This window comes from Balaenoptera physalus (genome assembly GCF_965194825.1).
Source record: "Balaenoptera physalus genome assembly, chromosome: 13".
Lineage (NCBI taxonomy): Eukaryota > Metazoa > Chordata > Mammalia > Artiodactyla > Balaenopteridae > Balaenoptera > Balaenoptera physalus.
This window is the reverse complement of record NC_138892.1, coordinates 41,656,986-41,675,113: the sequence shown is the minus strand read 5'-3', so window position 1 is coordinate 41,675,113 and position 18,128 is coordinate 41,656,986. Positions and strand designations below refer to the sequence as shown.

At 36.2% G+C, this 18,128-nt stretch overlaps 1 protein-coding gene across 2 annotated transcripts in view; it reads left to right on the top strand.

Moving 5' to 3' along the window:
- The window catches only part of NAV3 (neuron navigator 3), an 867,875-nt gene that overhangs the window by 273,181 nt on the left and 576,566 nt on the right, over positions 1 to 18,128 (top strand). For both annotated transcript variants that reach the window (XM_082418853.1, XM_082418852.1), the window contains exon 2: positions 14,653 to 15,059. In XM_082418853.1, the coding sequence (XP_082274979.1) occupies positions 14,988 to 15,059 (72 nt within the window). In that variant the 5' untranslated portion in view covers positions 14,653 to 14,987. The remainder of the gene's footprint in view (positions 1 to 14,652; positions 15,060 to 18,128) is intronic.

Below are 18,128 nucleotides of genomic sequence, written 5' to 3'. Positions count from 1 at the left end.
TGACTCTCCTTCACTCGTAACTCAGGGATTCAAACTGTTTTCCTTTTAGCTACACAGATGGGAAAGAGTGTTAGGGACTTGCACTCAATGTATTTCACTGTCTAGTTCCAGAAGTAACATCCTGCTTTTGCTGTTGGTGAGAATGGTGAGAATGTAATCCCCTAAGCAATGTAATCCCAACCCTGTGGCTGAGAATTGTGGTCTTCCTATGTGCACAGGAGGAGAAAATGCTATGGTGAACATACAGCCTAGTTTCTTCTACGCCTACGGAGAGTGATACATGAAAATACACTGCTGAAGAAAGAAAAAATAATATACCCAAAGCAGGTTTTGTACTAGATACAAAATACTACTAACTTTCCCCAAAGGGGTTCTCCTCTCCCTGTCCTTTTACAAATCTTATTATGTAAGGGAATGACCTTCATTGAGGACTAGTGTTTCTCTGTTCTCTCTTCAAAATATATCACTAGTCCCTCTAGTAGAGAGTTTCCACAGTTTTATATGCTGGCCAGACTTCTGATTCTCTAATTCATACAGAGTTTATATTATTAAATATCATAAACTCTATTACTGCTGTCCAAAGGTGGGATATAATACAAAGTAAAGTGTAGACCACTTGGGCTATAAAATGGTGACAAATCATGACTTAGGATGATCTGAAATCAAGGAGGGCCAAGAATATATCTTAACAAGGGGAATGTTCTTCTACTCAGAGTATCTGTAGGTTGCAATCCACTGATCAAACGAGTAAAGGGCCTTGGCTAAGAAAGTGGCAGAAATTGGGAGACAATGTACAAAATCTTAGAATATTAAAGTTGTAAGCATCCTTAGAGATTGTGGATTTAACCCTTCTGTTTTGAAGATCAAGAAATTGAGTTGAAACCATGAACAGTTACACATAAAAGTTTTTAAAACTTCTAATTCCAAATTCATGAAGTTCAAATTGTTTTCTTTAATATAGCATCCTGTCTTCTTTCTTTTCAGTATTATATATTGGTTCAATAATGTTGGCTAACCTCTCCTGTTTTCTTCCCCCCAAATTCAGTAGCTTAGAACAGCAAGCATTTATTTTCTTGTTAATGGGTCAAGCTGGGCTTGACCGAGTTGGCCATCATGCTATGGGTTTGATTTAGGTTTTCTCCATATATTTCCTCTTTCTTCACGGACCAGTAGCACCCGAGGTTCCCAGGTTCCTTCCATCTCATTGCTCTGACATTCCAGTGTGGTGTCCTTGTTACATGGTATTCTGACCAGCACAACACTACATTCCAGCCCATGGGAATTGGGGGAAGAGAGAAAATTGCCACACAAGCAATTTCCTTTTGAAGTTATTTGAAAGTGGCAGTGTCATTTCTGCTTGTATTCTATTGGCCATAGCATCGTGAAATGGTGAGACCTTGCCACCAGGGAAACTGGTTAATGTAGTCTCTCATTTTGGGGACCTATATACAGGTGAAACCTTGAGGATAAACAGAGAACAGATATTGGGTGACAATCAGCAGTGTCTGCTTTCAGGAAAGTTTGAACTAATTGTATCTATGGGGGAATGAACATGGGTAGAAAAGAAGAAAAATGCTCCCTTACGCTTGGGAGGATCTATGTAGATGACAATCTTTCCACAGCAAGAAAACGAAAAAGATTTTTGAAACTTTTCTTAGCTCAGCAATTTTCAGTATAACTTTTATGATTACCTTGATTAAATGATTGTCTATTTGCTTTTGTAACAAGAAACAGCCATGTGTTTCAAATCTCCCTTATGGGAGCCTGTATTTTCTAAATAACCAAGTCCATGTGCAGACTAAATGTGAGAACCTGATCAAATGAAAAGTTTGATTAAAATGACATAATAAGGCCTTGCATGTTTAGAAGCACACATCATAATTTTATCCACATAATGTGTGCTATATCATCTGGGTTGTGACCTGAGTTATTGAAAATATTGTGTATGTGTGTGTTTTTCTTCTCTCTTCAGAGCTTAGAAACTCCATTTCAGAACTATTACTGAAGACTGAATTGATGTCAGCCAGGAAACTGTAATTTCCTGTCACTTGGACTTGAATTACTACATTGAGTTTTCAGGCAATAAACAAATTTAGCTAAAAGATGCAAGCTTTTTTCCGACTTATCATTAGTACCTAAGAATATGAATGTTTTAAACTGTTCCATCTCCATTACAGATACGGTTATTGGCTCAGAATCATATTCAACCCTCTTTGCATCCCTTTATCTTGAACTAATCAAGTCCAAACTTCCTCCTGAAAACCCATGTATGTTGTTTTAAATGTGGGCTGCAGAGCCAATTTATCTGATAAAGCAAATAACGTACCATTTCCATTCTACAGAAATGAAGCAGAGCAGCCATGTTGCAGGGAACATAATGTTTTCCCCTGCTGTTATTATTTCTCTTGTGTATCACCAGTGGGAAAGATGGAATTTTACAAGAACGTAGTTTGCGAAGCATGATGCAAGGAGGTTTTTCTTTTTTTTTTTTTTTTTTTTCAGTAATTTTCCTGCATACGTGGTATACAAGAGAAAAATTTGTTTTGTCTTACAAAATTGGGTTGCAGTTTTCTGAAAACCCACAAAATTTGTGTTGACTTTCTGGTTACCAGGTTCTCTGTGATACCTAAAAAGGGATACATTTATGTGTGGGGGGGTGGGGGGGTGGCATTTATGGGGCAACCAGTAGCACCAAGGCTCTGTTTCATGTTGTACAGCAGAGTAAGGTAGAGCATAAGGATGCCCTGGGGTTAACTTGATGGAGCTGAGAGGATGAGCTGGGAACTTAGCTTAGGGGGAGGGGGCAGGACAGAGCCTTAAGCAGCTATTCTCTTCCTGGTCCTAGAACAGTCTCTGACACATGGGAGGCTCTGGGGAAAACAAACATTACTAAAGGAAGAGTCCCAAGGGAGAGGTCATCTTCTCATGGTGGGGGTCTTGAACTCACACAGTGGTCAAGTCAGGCATGTTCCAGGGCTGCTTGGTATAGTGACTGTGTCTGTCATTGGGAGATGTAGGGACAGTTTTTCCTTGTGCTGGATTGTACCTGTCACATTGCGAGACATTATTCATGCTCCCCCTCCCGCCCAGTAAATGCCAGCAGTGTCACCAGTTAAATGGAACAACCAAAAAGAGCTCTCTCCTCCTGGCACATTGTCAAGTGCCACCTATGGGGAGGTTCTAGCCCTGCAGAAAACCATTTGCTATAGTTCCGAAATTGGTTGGTTGGTTGGTTGGTTGGCTGGTTGGTTGGTTGGTTGGTTGATTTATCTATTATAAATACTTTTGCATTCTGTAAATTCTCACTTTTGTTGTTGTTTTTTAACATTTCTTGTTTTTACTGTGAACTACTGTAAGTGTTAAGAAAAGCACAGTGACTAAGCATAGAGAATACACGGAATTAACACTTCTATGTACTCAACATCTAGCTTTGCCGCATTTTAACATTTGTCTTTAGAAATTTTTTGAAGACATGGGATACTGCATCATTATTAAAGCTTCCTTTGCAATCCTCCCCAATCTCATTTCTATATCCTCACCCCAGGAAAAAACCTGCTATCTCGATTTCAGATTTCTCATTTCTTACATGTTTTTATGCTTTTACCACATTTCTGTGTATTTCTAAATGGTATTTGGTGTTTCTTTACATGTTTTTAAACTTATTATAAGTGATATTAAACTCTATTTTGTTCAGCTTCCTTACTTGATGCATGGCTATGTTATCAAGATTTGTCTGTGAGACATGTGGAGCTTTAGATTATTCATTTTAAAAACTATAAACCATGTAATACAAATATATGCCACAATTCACTTATTTAAAATTTCTGATACTTGGATATTTAGAATATTTCTAATTTTTTAAAAATCAGTGCCAAGGGTGCTATAATGAACATTCTCATACACGTCCTTTAGTGTATACATGTCTCCCTAGGAATTCAACTGAAGATCTGCTGACATTTAACTATACTAAGTTTTGCCAGATTACTCACTATAGTGCTTGCCCTATACCAACACAGCACTTACACACCCACTGGCAGTTCATGAAAATTTTTGTATTATCTTTTCCAACATTTACTGTTGGTTACATTTAAAAAATTTTAACAATCCATTGTGTGGGACATAATTTGTTTTTAAAAACTTTGTATTTCCCCAGTTACTACTTTTCATGTGTTTATCGGCCATCCATGGTTCCTATTGTGGGCATTGCCTGTTCATATGATTTGCTCCTTTTTTCTACTGGGTCTTGTGTCTTCTTTGTTTGTAGTTTTTTGGTAAGAGTTCTCTTTTTAGTATGTACACATGCACATATGTATATGTATACTGTAAATAGATTTTCCCAGTCTCTGGCTTTTCTATGTTATATGTTTACTTTTTGTTGTACAAATGGCTGTGGTCAATTTTTTCAATCTCTTTTATTAGATTAGCGTTTTTTCTGTATTATGTAAAAAATTTTTTTCTATTAGTCTTATATTTTTCTATGTGGATAACCACTTATCACAGAATCAGTTTTTAAAATTGTCATTTCTTTCCTCATTGTATTACTTATTAAATAGTCTTTATGTGGATATGTGTATTTCTATTTCTGAGCTATATATTTTATTCCAGTATTTATTGATCTTTTACTTTGTCCAATACCTTTATGTCTTAAATATCTTTGTTTTATGTAAATCTTGATGTTTATGAAAGCATGCATTTTTCAAAATTGTCTTGGCTAGCCTTATCTCTTTGTTCTTATATATGAATTTAATAATCCTTTTGAGTTACATAAAAGTTATACATTGAAATTTTGATTGGAACTGAATTGAACTTACAGAATAATTAGAATACAACTGTCATCTTTAAGCTATTCAGTCCTCTTACCCATGAACATGTTATATCTCTCCATTTATATAGATAATTTTTATGCCTTTCAATTTAAAATCAGACCGTTCTATATAAAGATCTTAATTTTTTTCTAGTTTTATCTATAAGGATATTATATCCTATGTATCTCTTACTAATGGAATTGGTTTCAAAATTATATTTTCTTTCACTATTTTTATTGTTGCTGCTATAAAGGTGTATATTTTGTTGGTGTATTGTAAATGATAGACTTGTTTATTTCTTCTAAATAATTTAAAAATAAATTTTCTCAAACTCTCCATATAATCAATAATATTATATGCAAATACTTTTTCTACCTTTTCTATTCTTACTGTTTTATTTTATTTTTTGTCTTGTGATAAGTGCGTATGGTGTAAAGGTTTATTGAATGGGTGACAGACATCTTTATCTTATTCCTGACTTTTAAGAGACTTATTTCATTCATGGTTTTATACTTTAACTGTATCTTTATTTATAAATATTGCTTAACAATGATTTACATTGTTTTAAATTTTATATAAATGGTATCATTCTATATATTCTTCTGTTCACCATTAATATGATATTCTCTGCTGTAGTTATTTGGCTTCTTTCTATTCCTATTTCTATTATTTAGAATTTTCTTTTTACATTTAAATCATGAATGGGTATTGATGTTTATCAAAAACTTTTTTAAACATTTTTTGTAATAGTCATATTATTCCAGTAGTTTTCTAATAGTTGTATAGTGGTAGAGTTCTTTATTACATGGAACACTGGAGTCACGGGTCTGGGACCCTTTGGTAGGAGGGCAAGGAGAACTTCTGGCCCCAACGCCATTTTCTACTGGAGCAACTTCTTATCTTAACCCTTTCCATTTGGGCCTGGATCCTTTTCTTTGCATTTTAGAAATACTGATTTAGCTACATAGAGATTACAGTTGACACGAACAACATGTATTTGAACTGTGTGTGTCCACTTACTTGTGGATTTTTTTCACTAAATGCACACTACGTTACTACACTATCCAAGGTTGTTTGAATCTGGATGTGGAACCATAGCTATGGAGGGCTGACTGTGAAGTTATGCTGGGATTTTCTACTGCACTGAGGGGTTGGCTCCCTTAACCCCCACTTTGTTCAGAGGTCAACTGTATTTAACAATTCATTATCAGAATTCAAAGCATAAACAATGGCCATTTCACCTCTGATTAGTGGTTAAAATTCCAAAAGAAATTTCCAGTCATTTTTCAATGGTTTCTGGATCTGGTTTTATTACCCACTCAACAGTACGGACACAGGGACTGTTGATTCTTTTGCATTCTCTTTGACTTAAATAGAGGTCATAGAGCCTGGGAAAAATATGTGAAATAAAGTGAACCTCTATTTTCTTCATTTGTAAACACAAAGAGTCCAGAAAGCCTGAATTAGGATATGGGGTTCTGGATGATTAAAAATCCCAGTGTTGAGCTGGGCTTTATTTTGGGCAAGTACATGAATTGGGACACATAAGCACAGACACCCCTCCATAGAGCAAAAGAAAGTAATGAACTACTGCTATGTAAAACTACACAGATGAATCCTCCAGATTTAATGTTGGAAAAAAGAAAAGCAAATTGAGGACACTGTATGATTCCACTTAATATGAAGTTTCAAGAACAGAGAAAACAGATCTATGGTGATAAAACAGATCGGTGGTGACCTTTAGGACTATTAAGGGAGAAGGGGAATTAGGGAGTCTCCTGGAGTTTTGGAAATGTTTTGTATCTTGATGTGGGTGGTGGTTAACTGAGTGAATCATAGGCTATATACACGTAAGATTTTTGTACTTTGAGTGTGATACCTTAAATAAAAAGAGAATGGCTAAAATAATTTCATAAAGGGCTTATTGCCGTCTCTAAACTTATATATATGTTTTTGATGAAAAGAGGCAATTTTGGTACAACCTTTCTTGGGTTTATAGGAAATTACAGTTGACCCTTGAACAACAAAGGTTTGAACTGTGCAGGTCCACTTATATGTGATGTTTTTCAAGAAATATGTACTACACTATTACACGATCCACGATAGATTGAATCCACGGATGTGGAGGGCTGACTGCAAAGTGGATTATCAACTGTGTGAGGGTCGGTGCTCCTAAAACCCACATTGGTCAGGGTCAACTGTATTGGTTGGAGTATATATTTATACAGTCATGTATGTACGTATGCATATTTCATATGTATTTCATATGTTTTCTTCAGAATCATAAGAATCACTTTATGAATGGCTACCAGCCTCCAGGCGTTGTGTCAGACCTTGGGGGTTTTGAGAAAGTATATAGGGGTTGACAGTCCAGTGGGTGACGAGTAACTAGGTAAGCGTGATAGTATGGGGGAAGTCTATAAATACTAGTAGAACATTGGGGAAGAAGGGGCCAACTTGTCTGGAGTAGGGTTGGGAGCATAAAGAAAGTGGAGCCTTTGGAGAGGAAATGGATTTGAGGAGACTTTTTAACGACAAGTGGGAGTTTGCAAAGTGGATGTGTGGGACTTATGGCCAAGTTGTAGAATGCTCAAGTTGTAGAATGAGATATTGTACTCAGGAACTTAAGGTTTTTGGTGTAACTATAAAAAAAATAAGCTCGGAAGTGGTAATATATGAAGCTGGAAAGTTAAGAAGGTATCATGATAGGGTAGAGTGTTGACTGACATGCTAAGGAATTTTGATTTTGATTTTCTTTTTGGCTTTAGGGGTTAGGGAACTGTTGAAGAATTTGAATTGTGTCATGATCATGTTTGCATTTTTTGAGATCATTTTGGCAGTAGTACCTAAGACAGTTTCATTCTTCCCTGGAGGTACGCCTTTGGTGCTTTTCTCAATTTATGTAACTTCTATGAGTGATCTCTTTAGACTGATGACTCCTAAATCCAAATCTCTATTCCAAACTTCTGTCCTTTTTCTTCAGACTTCTGAGTAGAATTGTTTGTCTGTCCCTGGATGGAAATTTGGCTTAGTTCCTGTTTTTGTTCACCTTTAGATAATATAAGCTTTATGATCACTTTAGGTCACAAAACAAGTTTCAATTCAAAATTTAGAAGATTTATTTCAATATGTTTATAAACACATCATTATTCAAAAGCTCTTCCTCTTCAACCAAACCAAGACTGGGTACCAGTGCCCCTCCTTGCCCCACTTTAGCCAGTTGGAAAGAACCTTCTTTGTTCACCTCCTCACCCACTCACTAGGGTCTTTGTAGGGGAAGTGGGGAAGAGACGAGAGGTATAGAGGTAGAAATTGCTTATTGGCTGATACTGGCTTTATGGCCAGTATTGGCTTAATGGCTTCATTGTCTATAGGCCTGGGGGATATTTAAAACTAACTCTTTTGGTTACTTGCCTGAGATGTTTGAAGATTTCACTGTCGGGTCCCTCTGATCTCACCTCCCTTGATCTGGGTAATGACCTCTCCTTGAGAATGAACATTTCGGATCTCTCCTTTGCTTCTCTTCCCGGCAGTACCTACAGCCTCCTCCTGCAGGAGTCCCTTACCTACCCTGGCAAATTACTCTTTTGAGCAGGATCCCTTTCCTTTCATAAGTGAATTCAGGCAAACGTTCCTACCACAATTCCTATCCTAAGATGCATATACATCTTTGATCTACGATCAGAAAAGGCTACAATTTACTTCTCAGATGCATTACCCTACCCTGCCGCCACAGGCCACCTTACCTCACTCAGGTAACTGGGCTTCTGTGTTTTCTCAGTTGCAGGGAACATACAAATGGAAGGAAGCTCTCTGAATGGTCCCCTTAAAATCCTCGTGAGAAGGATATTTTAGGAAGTAGCACATACCCCAGTCACTCAAAAATCATTTCAAAAATCTCACATTCATGATGTTTTTCATCCTGAATCTAAGTGAGGGACTTCTAGATGAGTTTGAGCAAGATGGAAACCTTCTCTTAAACTATAGAAAAATGAAAGTATTTATACTTACGCATAAAGTAAATGGATTTCACTACCGAACCCAACCACTGAATTCTATTCAGTAAGAGTAGAAGAGAATTAATATGACATATTGGCAGTTACCTCCATATGAGAGAATAACCTGTGAGAATCTTTTCAGTATACATAATCTGTTCTTTTTGTGCCAGTTAGTTTAGTTTTATCATAAATGGTTTTTATTCCATGAAAGTAAGCATAAGTTATATTAGATTCTTTATGCATTTAAAATGAACTGAAGTCATATTCAAATTAATTTTTATATGCATAATATTCAATAAATTCTGTCCACGTGAAATTGCCTTTTATCATTGGTGTAAACTCGTCCATATGCTTAGGTTTTGATGTTGGACAGAGTTGAAGAGTATGCTGATACTCCTTGGTTTTATTTAAATCTGACTCCCCACTGGACTGTAAACTCTGTAAAGACAAGGACTAGATTTGAAATTTGACTATTTTGGGCCTGCACCATGCTGAGTACATATTAGGCACTCAGTGCTATGTGTCTTTTAGATGTCTTTTAACACTGTAATTAAAGGTATTAGGTAAGGTGGGTAAATTTAAATAACTTAGAGCATTAATGGTACTTTGGAAATTCTATTTTATACTGATATAAATATATATGTATAAAAAGTATGGTTGATAGACTACAATAACTTATCACTCTAAAGAAGGTAGGAGAGATGTTTGAAGTCAAGAGATGAATACATTTTTTGACAGTTAATAGACCGTGTCTTGGTAAGGCTGACATTGTTCTCAGACAAAACTCTGTGCCATAATCAAACAGCTGGTCCATACCCTTAAAAAAGAAGAACAATGCCCACTAGTAACAAGTTTAATTAGTCTAACTTGAATTTTTGTTGTTGTTGTTGCTTGCTGGGGAGACTAAAGACATGGGAATACTAAAGACATAGATGTATCTGTGTTTTTTCTTAGCTAAATTTTTTATTATGAAGTATGTTAGACATCAGGAAAACTGCACAGAATGTAAATTTACAGCTCACTGAGTTGTTATAAAGCTAACATCCATGTAATGCCCACTCAAGTCAAAAAATGGAATATTGATAGCGCTCCAAGCTCCAATCAAAACCCCTTCCTTCCCCCTCACCAAAGGTAACCACTCTCCTGACTTCTAACACTATAGTAGAGTTTTACAAGATTTTGAACTTTATAAAAATGGAATCATACAGTATACACTTTTTTGTTTGGACTTTAAATTCTTAGTGTGTTTGAGGTTCATCCATGTTGATATGTATATCTATAGTTTATTCATTTTATTTAATGTATAGTTATCCTTTGTATAAATATACCACAAATTATTTACCTATTCTAATGTTGTTGTGTTGTTTCCAGTTGTGTTTTTTTTTTTTTTGGCCATTCTGAAGAAACTTTCTTGTACGTATCTCTTGATGCACCTATGCATATGTTTTTTTAACAGTACGTGCCTAGGAGTATTATTGTTGAGTTATATAGTATAAGTATCTTCAAATGTAGTAGGAAATACTAATTTTTTTTCAAGATAGTTGTACCCATTTATACTCTGACCAGCAGTGTTATTGTTCCTCCATGTCTTTGCCAACAGTTGGTTTTGTCATTTTTTGTTATTTTGATCCATTTAAGTAAATGAAAGGTCATATCTCATTATGGTTTACATTAGCGTTTTTCTGATTGCTAAGGATGGTGTTCATTTCTCATGTGCTTATTGGCCATTTGTACATCCTCTTTCTTCTCAATTTTATTTTTAAATAATTGCAGGTTTACAGGAAGTGGTAGAAGCAGTTACCACCTGGTTTCCTCCAATGGTGACATCTTGCATAACTGTAGAGCAATGTCAAAGCCTGGAGATTGGTATCAATATGATCCACTGAGTTGATTCCTATTTCAACAGTATTATATACACTCATCTGTGTGTGTGTGTGTATTGTTCCATGCAATTTTATCACACGTGTAGGTTCATACAACCACTTCTGCAATCAAGATTCAACATTGTTCTCTTACTACAAGGCTTCCTTGTGTCATGCCTTTTAGGCAACCTTACCGTCTCTCTCCATCCCTAACCCGTAGCAACCACTAATCTGTTCTCCATCTCTATTTTTATTATTACTTTTGGAGTGCTTATTCAAATATATTTCACTGTTGCCTGTCTTTGCTCGATTTTTGGGTGTTTTAACGTGTAGTTATATGTATAACAAGTACATTTTCCTACTCTATGGGTTGCATTTATATTTTCTTATTGGTACAATCTGATGAATAAAAGTTCTTGATTTTAATCTAATCTTAGTTATATGTTTTCTTTATGTTTAGTGAATTTGGTTAAGAAATCTTTCCCTTCCCTTAGATCATGAAAATATTTTCCCAGAAGCCTTATTGTTTTGTCTACAATCCGCCTGGAATTGATTATTGGTGTGAAGTAGAGGTCAAGTTTTATTTTTTTCCATATGAATAGCCAATTGACCGAGAACTCTTTATTGAAAATACTTTTTCCCCACAGCTTTGCAATTTCAGCTTTGTAATTAATCATGTGACCATATGTGTTAAGAGTCCTTCTCTGGGCTCTTGCGTTCCATTGGTGAACTTGTCTACCCTTGTACCAGTTACATGCCTTTTTATTTACTGTTGGTTGATAATAGGTCTTCACATCTGGTAAAGCAAATAGTTGCAACTTGTTCTTCATGAGTGTCCTGGATTTTCTTGGTCTTTTACATTTCCATATATATTTTAGGAGCATCTTCTAGAGTTGTAAAAAGAAAACTGGGGATTTTGATTAGTAATGCACTGAATCTATAAATCCTTTAGGCATGAGTTGGCACTTCTACAGTACTGAATCTTAGTTTATTAATAAGCCCTCTATTCATCTAGATATTTATTTTTTGATGGTGTTTTATTGCCTTATCATAAAGTTTTGACCATCTTCTATGAGATTCATTCCAAGATATTTGTTATTCTAAGTGACAGCTTAAAATAGTATCTTTTTAGAGTTTCATTTTCTGAGTATTTGTTGCTGTTATAAAGAAATATAAAGGAATGTTGTATATTTGTATCCAGGAAAATTGCTGAACACATTAATTCTAGTAATTTATCTCTTGATTTTTTAGTAGTTTCTATATATATCATCATGACATTTGCAAATACAGTTTCTTTTTCTTCCTTTCTAATGCTTATACTGCTTGCCTGCATCCTTCTCCATCCCTCCCCCTCCTTCCCTCTGTCTCTGTCTCTGTCTCTGTTTCTCTCCCTCTCTCATATTTTCTTGTCTCACTGCATGGCTAGGACTTTAAGTACAATATAGAATAGACATCATGTTAGCAGGTATTTATGTGTTATTCCTGAGCAAATGGAAAGTCTTTAACTTTTCACCCATAAGTATGTGTTTGCTATAGATATTTTATGAATATACTTTATCAGATAAAGGACGATTATGAAAGTCTCTTTCCAGTCCTCATTTGCCAAGAGGTTTTTGTTTTGATCACGAATCAATGTTTAATTTGTCAGATTATATTTCTGCACCAATAGAGATGAACATATCATTGTTCTTCCTTGTTTTGTTAATGTGGTGAATTACACTGATTGATTTTCAAATCTTAAACCAGTCTTTTATTCCTGGGGTGATACCATCCTGGAATTGATGTATGATTCATTTTATATTTTACTGGATTCAGTTTGCTAGTATTCCTTTAGGACAGTTACTTCTGTGTCCCTCAGTGAGATTGGCTTGGAATTTTCTGGATTTTAGTAAGCATCTTTTGTTTGCTTTACAAATTCTTTTATCTTCCCCATGTCTAAAGTGCTTCTCTTGTGGGATTTGCTATCTTAGGTAATGATATCATTGTCCCTATGCTCATGCACCCTTAAACCACACACATGTCCAATCAATTACCAATTCCGTCAACTCCTTCTTTTATGTACTATGTCACTCAGTTTTGTCATTCTTTCCCACCGGTCAGCTTCTACACTAGTTCAGAATGCTGTTGTCTCTTTGATGGTTCTAACAATCCCTAGAAGGTTTCTCTTGCCACAGGTTTTGTTCTCTCCCATCTATTTTCCATATTTTAGTTAAGACAAACTTTTAAAATAAAAAAATTCTTTTATGTTACTTTCTTTCTTAAACATTTGCAGTGACTTCTCATTGAATTTCTTTGAATTCCTCGGATGGACTGTGTTTTCTCCTATGTCCAAGCCTTTGCCCGTGCAGTTTCCTTTGCTGGTAACATTCACATAGTACACAAACTATGTACTACATAGTATGTAGTAAAAATACCTAAGCAGCAGAGCAGAGGAGTTGTAGAAGGAGTAAGTAAGGCTTGGCAAAAGAATGACTAGTCAGGAAACAGTTCAGGAGCTGATCTTCAAGCATTATCTGTCTACTTTATCATTTGTCGTATGCTTGGCCTGGCATGTTTTGTGGTACCTGGAGGTGAGTTCTTAAAGAGAGCGTGCCATGCTCGACCCTTGTGCTCATTTCTGGATAGCACATTTTATGGGTCATGTCAAAAGTAAAGCCGTTTAAGTAATAACCAGGGTAGTGAGGAATTGTTGAAGGCACTAGGGATGGTTAACCCACTAAGGTGATACTTGAAGGACTGTCAGATGAAAAGGGAAGTTTAAAAGATTTTGTGTACATTGAGGACTACAAGGATGTAAATAATTGCAAATGTACAGACACATTCAGGAAGGCAGACTTCATCTCCAAATTAGGAAGAACAATTTAAAGACTGGAACTGCTCCAGTATGGAAAGAGCTGCCTTCTGAGACACCAAGTTTCCTCTTGTTTGATGTATTCATGCAGTGGTTGGTCAGTTACGTAAAGGGGATATATATATATATTAGGTCAGTGGTTCCAAGACTCAGGCCATATCTCAGACTAATTAAATCACAGTCTCTGGGGATGAGACATAAGAGTCAGTAGTTTTTGAAGCTTCCCATTTGATTCCAAAATGCAGACAAGTTTGGGAAGTGCCCTGTATTAGCGGGAGGTTTCAACTCTTCCGTGGTTTTCTTGCATCAGAATTGTTTAGAAGAGATGGAAAAACAACAACAAAACCCAGAACAGATTTGCAGGCACTGCCGTGTAGCTTCTGAATTAGCAGGGTTGCGTGGACCCCGGGAATCTATGTGATTAAGATTATTACCAGTAGATTCAGTTTTCTGGCTGGGTTTGGAAACCACTGGATTATAAGGAGAGTGCCCTGTGCATTCATAATCTAGCAAGGCACTTAATAAACTCATTTATGGTATCCTTGTGGACAATAAAATACGTAATATGAATTGACACAGCTATGTCTAGGACAAAGAATGTGTTTTGGAGCCAAAGTATCTGAATTCAAATTCTAGTCCTGTTACACTTTTTTGACTAGACTTACAAAATTTACTTACCCTCTCAATCTCCTCATCTTAAAATAGAGTAATAAGAACCATTTTATAGATTCATTTTGAAGTTTAAATAAAGTTGTTTATGAAAAGTGTCAGTCTAGCATAGTGTCTAGTTATATTGGGCTCTTTTCTGAATTCTGTAGTTCTATGAATGCTGAAATTAGCGGGACCATGGAGCATATACACGTTTGGTGAATGTATGTGTATTCCCTGTTGATTTTTTGCTTTGATGTGCTATGAATCCCTGGTTTTAAGCTCTTTTGGTTCAGGTATTATAATTGGTATTTTAAAGACCATAGGGTTAAAGAATAATGCCTTTCACTTGCTATTACTTTTATGTGAAATATAATCCATGCCTACAATCTTTTTCTAAATTGGACATTTCAGATACGAAGTTTTCATTAATTGTACTATAAGTGGTGGGGGAGAATTAACTGTGTGCTTATTTTTTCTTATCACAGGTTTACAGGAACTGTGTAATTATTTATTAAAATGGAAAACTGTGAAGAAAGAAAAAGATAGCAGTTGGAGTTAAAATTCCTGGATGAATATTTTGCTTTTGAGAAGTCCGCATTTAAAACCATATGCTGATTTGGAAAGTCCCAGGAGTAAATTACACAATTCATGTTTTCCATTCAATCAATGGATTTTTTAATCATTCCTTGGAGTTGATGAAGTTCAGACACGGTGCGTGATGGGAAATGTGGCATTCCAGTGTTTTCCTGGTGATTGCATCTTGGATTAGTTTGCTGCTTTTCTGAAGAGATTCCATTGTGAAGGGTAAGAACCTAATGTGATGGATTTATCTTCAGAGATGAACAGACATGGAAAGAATCCAGTGAGTCACAAGCTAGAAGATCAGAAGAAGGTAATACAAATACATTTCCTTTTGCTTGGTCATTTTTGTTTTTGCTTACATAGAGTTTTATAAATTGAAAATGAATGTGCTTTGAGAGATAAAATAACATAGTATTTCATGGAAATTAATCCTGTAGCCAAGTGTTGCTACGGGTCTGGATTTCATTATCAGTTAGTGGTTTTGTTTCTAAAGTCTTCTGAATTCATCCATCCAGTGGGTTTGTAAAGGATTCTGCTGTGTTTGCTCACCCTTGACTTGATTCTAGTGACATGCTGGCCTGACCTCATGTGAACAGTTTTCTGAGATCCAGGATGAGGTATGAGTCCTGGGGCATCTCTGGAGTAATGGAGCAAGTTAGAGCTCTCCTAAAAGAGAACACCTGCCTTGCTGTTATTAGGAGGCATAGTTGGCATTTGAAATTCTCTGATTTCATGTCCTTGGTGCACATCAGCTTCTCATTTTTCCAGCTAGCCTAGAAAGAGAGTCGTGAGGCAACTGTGAGCTTTGGTTTGTCTCTTCATGTGTGATGTCTAAGGAACTAATGGAAAATATCAAGAAAGGACTGTGCTAATATATATTTTTAAATGGTCTTAGAGAGCTTCTGAGTAGGAAGCTGGGAATTGAATACTGAGGGTTGCGTTTCAACCTCATTTTTCTACCTTTTTAGAAACTCTTACCTGCTAAACTGTTGCACTGTTGTGAGAGCACTTATCAGAAGGGTCAGGGATGGTGCCCAGGAGAGAAAGCCTGCTCATAATGAAATATATTCTCTTTTGTGGTGCCTTTCATTGAATCCATTAGTACAGGAGATGTGTGCGGGGACCCACTGGCTAAGGCACGAAAGCAAGGAATAGTGAGATAATAGAAAGAAGATTTTTAGCTAGAACTGGATGTAAGGGGCATGATTAAGGTTTGTTTTTACATCGGTCTCAGAAATTATTTACTACTCACTTTGTACTCCCAGAAGACACCTAGCTCTTTCACAGTTTTAGAGGTAAGAAATTTAGAAGAGGCCATAAAGAGTCAACAGCTTATTAATTTGTTCTGATCTTATGACCAGTGCCACTGGATTGGGGGCTACACGGATCCCTTTGCATCAATCCAGGCAGAAATGGATGGATTATTTGTGCCAGTTTGGTTCCTTCATTGAATTTACCTTCAGTATAAGTAAATCTCAGAAAACACTAAGTACTATAAAATCTAAGATGCCTGGTCAGTTTTCAGTTCATTGTGGGTATACATTTCTGCACAAATAAGTGTGTTTCCAAGAATGCTGTTGGTGTTTTAAGCGGTCGGCATTTTCTTTTTGCTGTTGTTAGCACTAAGGGTGTTAATCCGAAAGAGTTGGCAAGCTAAGTTTCCGTCTAAAGCATGCCCTTCAATTTCTTAACTACTGAGGAGGCTTTAATCCTTTTTCTCTATTCACATTTTTAAAATGTCCTTTACACTGATGGTAATTTGCGTACTGTATTAGGCTAGTGAAGAGTGTGAATGAAAAATATTGCCTGCCATATCATTAAAAACGGATGTTGCAGCCATCAAGCCATCACATTGTAGCTGCCCCAACAGTGAGCCCTGAGGGAACTCAGGATAGAAACAGGATGCCTACCATCAGCCACTGCAACTACCCCTGAAGATGCACCCTGAGGAGACTCAGGTTGAGAAAGCATAGGACGCTGGCCCCAGATAGCTGAGGTGCATATCAAAGGAATGATTTCAGTGAGCCCTGACTCTTGCATCTTCCCATACATAGAAAAGCACTAAATTCCTTAACTTGAGGTATCTGGTTTTCTTTAATTAACAGTAACCTTTTGATGTTTTGACTGCCTGGTCTTTGTTGCAAAAAAGTCTTCAGTTTCGTCCGCCCGAATAAAACAGAATTCTCAACTTTTAGGTTGTTCATTATTTTTCAGTTGACAAGAGGGAAGTGGGTTAGGTAAGCAATTAATACTACAGAGTTCTGATTTTTGATAGAAGCCCTGCTTTTCTGGCAAGAAAGCAAAGTACCTCTACAAGTGCTATCCTTTCACTTCCCAAGTAAGAGATATTTTTGCAAACACAGAATGGATTGCAAGCTAAAGAATGGAATGAAATGGAATGGAATGAATTTTAAAAGTCATTTGGAAAATTTCTTGAATGGAACTTTAAATAATGGTCTGTAATGATGCTTAGCTGCCCAGGCCAATTCACAAAGGACTGTTTAGCACGTAAAGAATATAAAAGTTTAGACAAACTATGAGGATCCATGATTCTGTGGAAAAAATATAAAAAAACAGCTTGGTGTTGTGGTACAAGAGGATCCCTATTTCCCTGTAGCTTTACCTTCTAGTTGGTAGGGAGATGGGGGAGGAATGAACATTTTCATTGAGCAGTACCAAGATGGAAAATGGGGTTCTAATGATCTCCTGGCCACCCAATTGGTGTAGGCATTTGCAGTGAATAAGTCAGAAACTCAGATGTTGATTGATCAAGTTGATCAGTCCTTAAGATTTCAATTTGTTAAGTGTCAGCAGGAATACCTAGTCTAATGACAGATTTGTGAGTTTGTATTAAGGAGAAAAATGAAATGTAGCATCATAAATCTTTATAGACTAAACTTTGGGCACAGCCCTGACACCACACAATTGCCAGTAGAGATTATAAGATCATTCATGTAATTACTTTAAGTGTTTGTAGTCCTCTGTGATGAATTAACTTAACAGGCACAGTGTTTTACATCAGTGAAATAAAATGCATCAATTCTAACTCACAACTTGAAAATACAGAGGTGAAACATTTTTCTGGTATTACTGAAAAATGTGTCCTTTTCACAGTTTGACATATGTATGGTAGACATTCAAAGCAAGCTGTGTTTAACTGGCTTGAGTATAGGCTCCTATTTTGTACTCTGCACAACCGATTTCTTGTTCAGTATATAAATAGTTCACTAGCTTTTGTTCTTAATTTAAAATATGTGGATTTGTACTTATTTTGCTCTGCTTCTAAGTAGAAACTTTTAGGATGCTGAGCATGAGACTTTGTGAATATGTGTTTTACTGTAATGAGTAGGTAAATGTCAGGGAAGAGATCATTTGTGGA